This window comes from Lontra canadensis, unplaced genomic scaffold (genome assembly GCF_010015895.1).
Source record: "Lontra canadensis isolate GAN:19392208 unplaced genomic scaffold, GSC_riverotter_1.0 scaffold12, whole genome shotgun sequence".
NCBI classification, from domain to species: domain Eukaryota; kingdom Metazoa; phylum Chordata; class Mammalia; order Carnivora; family Mustelidae; genus Lontra; species Lontra canadensis.
In genome coordinates, this window is record NW_022631006.1 from 28,614,798 (window position 1) to 28,623,232 (window position 8,435).

The 8,435-nt window shown below is 38.8% G+C and overlaps 1 protein-coding gene across 1 annotated transcript; it reads left to right on the forward strand.

The window, feature by feature from the left end:
* Positions 1–2,662: 2,662 nt before the first annotated feature.
* LOC116867536 (olfactory receptor 11H6-like) lies at positions 2,663–3,604 on the forward strand. The gene has a single exon (XM_032857158.1). The coding sequence runs from the start codon at positions 2,663–2,665 to the stop codon at positions 3,602–3,604; it is 942 nt and encodes a 313-aa protein (XP_032713049.1).
* Positions 3,605–8,435: the final 4,831 nt, after the last annotated feature.

Below are 8,435 nucleotides of genomic sequence, written 5' to 3' on the forward strand. Positions count from 1 at the left end.
ATATATGAAATGGGGGCAAAAGTCCTTGCTGTGGCTCCCCTATAGAGTAATTAAGAAGCTCCCCCAAAACTAGACATAAGGGTTAACTTGTTCAAAAGAATCCCTTTCAAGCCACCCTCCCAAAGTGTGAGTTGCCTCCTACAAAGTTCAATGGAATGAAGTATCCATTGCTTGTTGTTTAATGACTGTCTCCTTCACATGACTGAGGCAAGGAGTCCTGCTATTAGCTTGGCATGTCCTAGAGCTGCAACCACAAAGCTTGAACTGCAACCTCCATCACACTAGGAGAAGAGCTGGCGCACCTCTACTCCATCCCCAAACTCTGAGACTAGAGACAGGACTAAACCAGGTTTCCTTCATGTTGATATTATATCCTGACACATTGGTGGAGGAGTTATCACTTTCCTAATCCTTTTGCTAAAAAAAAAAAAAAAGAAAAAACAAAAACAACAACAACAACTCAGAGCTTAAGGCTTGAGGTGCCTTCTTAAAATGTAATATCCCTAGATTTTGGTATGCCACCATGGTTATAGTGAGCAAAATAAAAGGGGCCTGCATGCCTGTAATGGATCCTAGGTCTACAAGTTTCCCCCATAAATGTTTCTCCATTATATTTGGTGTGGGTGCCATCTTGTCATATGCCCTTGTGTGCATAACATGGAAAATGAAAACTGCCAAAGTCTTCACAGATGCTAGGGGTTCAGGTTATGCATGAGTTTACTGGATTTTCCCACCCAGAGAAATGGGTGTTTTAAGAAAAGCAGAATAGAGCATTTGACTTCTGAGCTTCTAAAATGGGAAAGGAAGAAAAAGGTGAAACAGAGATGACACAGCATATTCCAAACTTCTTCTGGGTTTAACTTAACCTCAGTCAAGACCTAAAATTTAGATAATCTTGTCTCTATTCCCTTGTATTCAAAAGAAGAGCCAGACTTTCCAGAGCTGAATAAGCCACAAAATCCAGAAATACCAGAGGGAGAAAAGGATGCTGATTTCCAAAAATCTGCCTATTTTGAAATAGTATTTGTTGGTGCTCCTCTGTTATGATCCCTTGCATACGTCTGATCCTCATTTCCCAGGACATCCCACAGAAGGCCCAGGCACAGGTAGGGGCACTGGGGGAAGGATACCCCAGGAAGTTCTGCAGGTCAGAAGTATGTAGCCTTAATACCCACTATGGTGTAGCCATCAGAAAAATGATCTTATCATCTAAGACTGCAATGGTGACCTTGCCAAGAAAGAGTCTACTAAGAAGAAGCCTCTAGTGTGTCTGATGGGCAAAAAATGGCCTTCAAAAGAAGCTTCTAAGGGAGTTGCATTTGGTGTGGTCTGAGAGGACTGAGAAACAGCTCTTATTCATACACATACACATGTACTCACACAGGAACACAACACACATAAGACATGTCCTGAGCCTGTCACTGGCTAGAATTCCACAAGGAAAAACATTCTTTAGCACTTTAAAAATAAGCCTAATTTATAAGATTTACAAAGGAGTGTAACATATAGCAGAATAAGCCCTGAACAGCTTAGAATAGCTTATATTTAGGTAGCATTTTATAATTTTTAAACTGCTTTTGCATATATAATTTTATTCAATTTTCAGGTCATCCAGGATGTGGAAGTATGATTATTCATATTTTTAAAGAGAAAGAAACGTAGTCTCAGAACCTAAGCTATTTCCTGAGAAAATACTCCTTAGGCAGTACAAAGCCAAGAACTGTAATGTCTCCAAATGTGTGCTCTGCCATACCAGTGGGTCCCAAACCCAGGTGGAGCCCACACATTTCAAAGGCTCCCTCATATGGTTCTAATAATATCAAACCCTGGAGCCCATGTGACAGCATCCTACACACAGAGAATAGACACTAATGGCCTATAAATGGTCACTTAATGTAACTAAATTGGAACATGCTTAAAGTCACTCTGTTGTTATTTTCATAGCTGACTTCAAAGCCTCATGTTCTCTCATTTCTGTCACTTATCCTATAGCACTGTTTTGTTTTGTTTTTAAGATTTTATTTATTTATTTGACAGAGATCACAAGCAGGCAGAGATCAGTCAGAGAGAGAGGAGGAAGCAGGCTCCCCACTGAACAGAGAGCCGATGAGGGACTCGATCCCAGGACCCTGGGATCATGACCTGAGCCGAAGGCAGAGGCTTTAACCCACTGAGCCACCCAGGCTCCCTGATAGTATACTGTTTTGTCCAGTAAAGCTGTCAATTCTAATTTGTTTTGTAGTTGAATTGCCAACGTCAATGTTTATATCTCAGTTTACCTTCAGTCAGCCACCTCTTTGTACAGGCTAGACAACAGAGAATGTTCTCCAAAGCTGGGCACACTGGACACCCCAATGAGAGATGCAGAAAGGAAGTACCTGAATTTCTATTTTAACATAAAGAAAACTTTTTTCAAAATATTTACCAATATTTAGTATATAGATTGATGGTGGTCTGTATGCAGTTTAAAAGTGAAGAGTCAATTATAGAAGAGTATACTCAACAAATGTATTTTTGGAGCACCCAAAAAAAAAAAATAGAAACCCTTGGTCCAGGCTCCCTCTCCTATTAAGAAAATGCGCTGTCTCCTGGGGAGGAGTCAGGAGGCATAATTCCCTCTGTACATATAACTTCTGCTGTAATCCTCACAGGACAGAAGGAAATGACTTCAGAGGCCAGAAATATTTCTCACACTGTGAGCGAATTCATCCTCTTGGGCTTCCCTTGCCGCTGGGAAATACAGTTCCTCCTCTTTTCCATACTCTTTGTGACTTATATCCTGACACTCCTTGGAAACATGGCCATCGTGTGTGCAGTGCGCTGGGACCGCCGGCTGCACACCCCGATGTACATTCTGCTGGCCAACTTCTCCTTTCTGGAAATCTGCTATGTCAACTCTGATGTGCCCAACATGCTGGCCAACTTCCTCTCCCAGACCAAAACCATCTCCTTTGCCCGGTGCCTCCTCCAGTTGTACTTCTTCTTCTCACTGGGCACAACTGAATGTTTATTTCTGTCAATCATGGCCTATGACCGGTTCCTGGCAATCTGCCACCCCCTGCACTACCCCACAGTCATGACTATTAAGTTTTGCTGCAGCCTGGTCATTTTTTGCTGGGTCTATGGTTTTCTCTGGTTTCTGATCCCAGTGATACTTGTTACCCAGCTACCATTTTGTGGCCCAAATGTAATTGATGACTTTCTGTGTGACCTGGGTCCTCTGCTGGCCTTGGCTTCAGCCTGTGTCCCAATCCCAGGGACAGTTCTCATATGTGGCACCATGAGTTCCCTCCTCATCTTTGCTACCTTTTTCTACATTATAGGTTCCTATACCCTAGTGCTGAGGGCCGTAGTGCAGGTGCCCTCAGTTGCTGGTGGGAAGAAGGCCTTTTCTACCTGCTCCTCTCATCTGGCTGTTGTATTTCTCTTCTATGGTTCTGTCATGATGACGTATGTGAGCCCAGGGTCAGGACAAGCAGAGGGAATGCAGAAGTTCACCACTCTGTTCTATTCAGTTTTGACCCCCTTTTTCAACCCTATGATCTACAGCCTCCGGAATAAAGAAATGAAGGATGCCTTGAAGAAAGTTCTAGGAGTTTCATAAAACTGATCTGTAATGCTAATATCTTATTCCCAGATGAGTTCAGACTGTGAGCTTCCTGTCAGTAAGCAGTTAAGAAACTGGCAAACAGATGTGAACATTTTGAAGAAAGTGTTTCAAAATTCTAAATATCCAGTCATCAATGAAGCCTTTCCCCAGGTGAAATTAACTGTCTTTTCCATAGCACATTGTGTGTACTTCTATTGAACATGATTTTCTTCCTGTGTTTTAGTTAGCTATTCATAAATCAGTCCTACATGCCTCCCTATTCTTAATAGACTGTCAATTTTTTAAGAGCAGGGCCTAGGTTTTACTTATTTCTATAACTCCAGAACCCAACATCACACCTAGCACAAAAATTTCAATAATGTCAATTTCAATAAAGAAAATAAATTTGTTCATATTTCCTCACTAGATTCTGTCATCCTTGTCATCCTATCAACAGCCAGAATAATATCTAAAGAAATCATGAGAACTCCATAACAATCTATATTTTACATATCCTACAGATGAAATGAGAAAAATTCTAGAAGTATGTGAAGTTAGTCTAAAGTAGTCAGACCAATCATTAAATGATTATCAAATCAGTGGAAGAGCCTCACCAAGATGAAAGTTAATCTCTTAAGAAATTACCTGCTTCCTTCTCTTCATGAAGCCCTTTATTCAATAATGCAACTACTTTATTTTCTTCTTACTACATGCTGTCACTCCTGCACATTTGAAAATATATTATACAACTCTTACAACTGAAAATGTGGTTTGGGGATCATTAGCTGGGCATCACTGGGGATCTTCTTAGAAGGTAGAATCTCAGGACCCATCTCAGGCCTATTGAACTAGAATCTGCATTTTATCCTCATGAGTTATTACACACACTAAAGTTGTAAAACCACTGATTTACAGCTGATTCTCTGTTGGCTCACAGTAATCACAACCACATGTAGTTCTAAAGATAGCTACCTCCACTCAAACAATAGTTCGCAACTATTTGACTCAGATTTAGGGTGGAGAATACACAGGTATTCTGAAAATCTCCCTAGGAAACTGTAATCCAGAGAAAGGGCCAGGAATCACTGCATTCAAATTTAGGGACTTCTATGGGGTGCCTGGGTGGTTCGGTCATTTAAGCATCCAACTCTTGATTTCAGCTCAGGTCATGAACTCAAGGTTGTGAGATCAAGCCCCACCTAGTCTCCACACATGGCATGGAGCCTGCTTAAAGATTTTCTCTCTCCCTCTGCCCTACACCCCTCTTCCCTCTCAAAAAAAAAAGAAATAGGGTCTTCTAAATTCAACAATAACACAGAATGAGACCACATCCATCCACATTCTTTTTCTTTTCAAAACACCCCTTGGTACAAATCAACCAACTTGAATATTAGAAAGGAATAAGACAGGTTATAACACAGTATAATAATCACTACATTGCCAAAAACATTTTTGTTTTTGAAACTTTTTTTGAATATTTTTGCACATTTACATTTGGGAGATACGTATATGAAAAAGAATAGGGACTATGAAATACTATTCTGGCACTGTACTAGACTTTGGAATAACCCAAATTAGCAATATTTCTTTCAAGTGCACAATTCAGTGTTTTTAGTTTATTCACATAATTGTGCAATTATTACCACTAACAAATTTTACAATATTTTCATAACCTCAAAAAGAACCCCCATATCCAGTAGTAGGCATTCCCTACTCCCCTCTCCCTTCAGCCCCTGAAAACCACTAATCTACTTTCTGTTCCTATGGATTTTGCCTATTCTGGACATTTCAAAAAAGTGGGATCATGCACTGTGTGGCCTTCTGTGGCTGGTTTCTTTTACTTGCATAATGTTCATCCACAAGCTCAACCACGTATAGCATGTGTGAGTACTTTGTTCTTTTTATTGTAAAATAATATTCTACTGTATGGATATACCACATTTTGTTTACACACTCATCAACTGATGGACATTTAAGCTGTTCCCACTTTTTTGCTAATATGAATACGTTATGACCCCCCATGTGCACATTTTTGTGTGAACATATATATTCATTTCTCTGGGATATATACTAGTCCACATGGGCTGCCATGACAAAATACCACAGGTTGGGTGGCTTAAACAATAGAAATTTATTTTATCATAGTTCTAGAGACTGCAAGTCTAAGATCAAGGTGCCAGCAGACTTGGTATCTGGTAATTCCTCTTTTCTTAGCTTGTAGACAACGAACTTCTCACTGTATCTTCAAATGGCCTTTTCTTTGTACATGCACATAGGCAGGGGTAGTATTGCTGTGTTTCTTCCTTTTCTTATAAGTACTGTAGTCTTATCAGATTAAGATCCTACCCTTATAACATCATTCAACTTTAATTACCTCCTTAAAGACCCAAGATACAAATGCAGTTGCATTGGAGATCAGGGCTTCAAATATAAATTTTGGAAGGACACAATTCAGTCCCTAACAATACCTAAGTAAAACGCTAGATCATGTGATAACTTTTTTAAAGAATTTCCGGACTGTTTTCCAAAGTTGTACTATTTTATAATGCTACCAGCAATTATGAAGAGTTTCAAATTCTCCACATCCCAGCCACACTTGTTATTCCCTCTCTTCCTCCACTCCCTCTCTTTTTTGCTTTTTTTTCCAACCTAGACATTATGAAGTAGTATCTCACTATGGTTTTGATTTGCATTTTCCTAATCACTATTAGGCATCTTTTCATGTAACTATTGACCATTCATGAATCTTCTTTGAAGAAATGTCAATTAAAATCCTTTGCCCTGTTTTTAATTGGCTTAGTTATTTTTTATTCTTGTTGAGTTTTAAGAGTTTTTTAAATACTCTAGATACAAGTGTTTTATCAGATAAATGATTTGCAAAAATTTTCTTCTATTCTATGGGTTGCTTACTTTTCTTGAGAGTATCATTTGCAGCATAGAAGTTTTTTAATTTTGATAAAGTCCAATTTATTTGTGTGTGTCTCTTTTTCTTTTGGTTTGGTATCTAAGAAGCCACTGCCTAACCCAACATCACAAATACTTATGCCTGTTTTCTTCAGAGGGTTTTACAACTTTATCTCTTACATTTAAGCCTATGAACCATCTTGAAATAATTTTTGTATATGGTGGGATATAGGGGCCCAACTTCATTCTTTAGCGTGTGGATACCCCATTGTCCTAGCCCCATTTGTTGAGACTATCCTCCCCTCCCCCACAGTAACTTGTCTCAGCACTCTTGTTGAACATTAAACCATAAATATAAGGATTTATAAAATATTCCATCCAACAACAGAATACACATTCTTCCCAAACATGCATACAACATTATTCACCAAAATAGACTGTATTCTGCGCCATAAAAACTTCAACAGTTTCAAAGGATAGAAATAATGCAAAGTGTGTTATCAAACCACACTGAAATTCAAGTAGAAATCAGAAACAGAAAGACAACTGGAAAATTCCCAGAGATGTGGAACTTAACACACTTCTATTCTACACATGTAGCAACAAAGCAATCTCAGGAGATTAAAAAAACTGAAAATAAAGTCAGTATTTATTTCAGTTCATTTTAAACTGAAAATAAAAATACACCTCATCAAAATTTGAGAGATGCAGCAAAATCAGTATTTAGAAGGTTTATAGAACAATGATGTGGATAGAACTAGAGGGTATCACGCTGAGTGAAATAAGTCAATCAGAGAAAGACAATTATCATATGATCTCTCAGATATGAGGAATTTGAGAGCCTGGGCAGGGGGTTGTGGGGGGTAGGGAAGGAAAAAATGAAACAAGATGAGATGTGGGGGAGACAAACCATAAGAGACTCTTAATCTCACAAAACAAACTGAAGGTTGCTGGGGGGTGGGGGGTAGGGAGAGGATGGTTGGGTTATGGACATTGGGAAGGGTATGTGCTATGGTGAGTGCTGAGAAGTGTGTAAGCCTGATGGTTCACAGACATTTACCCCTGGGGCAAAAAATACATTATATGTTAATAAAAATAATTAAATAAAAAAGGTTTATAGCATTAAATACATCTATTAGAAAAGAATATATAAAATTCATTGTATAATATTCTACCTTGGGAGAAAGAACAATTTCACTGGAGTGGATTTATGCTAAGTGAGGTAAATCAAGCAGAGAAAAACAGTTACCATATGGTTTCACTCACATGTGGAACATAATACCACAGAGGACCATAGGGGAAGGGAAGGAAATCTGAAGGAGGAGAAATCAGAGAAGGAGACAAACCATGAGAGACTAAGGACACTGAGAAACAAACTGGGGGTTTCAGAGGGTAGGGAGGAGGGGGTAACAGGGTTTTGGGTATTAAGGAGGGCATGTATTATGATGAGCACTAGATATTTTTTTTTAAGATTTTATTTATTTATTTGAGAGATCACAAGTAGGCAGAGAGGCAGGCAGGGAGAGAGGGGGAAGCAGGCTCCCTGCTGAGCAGAGAGCCCATGCCAGGCTTGATCACAGGACCCTGCGATCATGACCTGAGTGGAAGGCAGAGGCTTTAACCCACTGAGCCACCCAGGCGCCCCATGAGCCCTGGGTATTACATGCAACTAATGAATCACTGAATACTACATCATACATGCTGGCTAACTGAACATAACAAAAAAAGTTAAGAAATTAAAAAGAAATAAGTGACATACATAAATAAATAGGCTAAAACAAGCAGAAAAAAATAATAAAATTCAGAGCAGAAATCAATGAAATTTCAAACAGAAAAAAATAAAATCAATGAAACAAAAGTTAGTTCTTCAAAAATATAAAAAGAAAAAAATATATAAAAAGAATTATTAAACTTCTAGCCAGGCTAACCAAGTTAAAAAAAA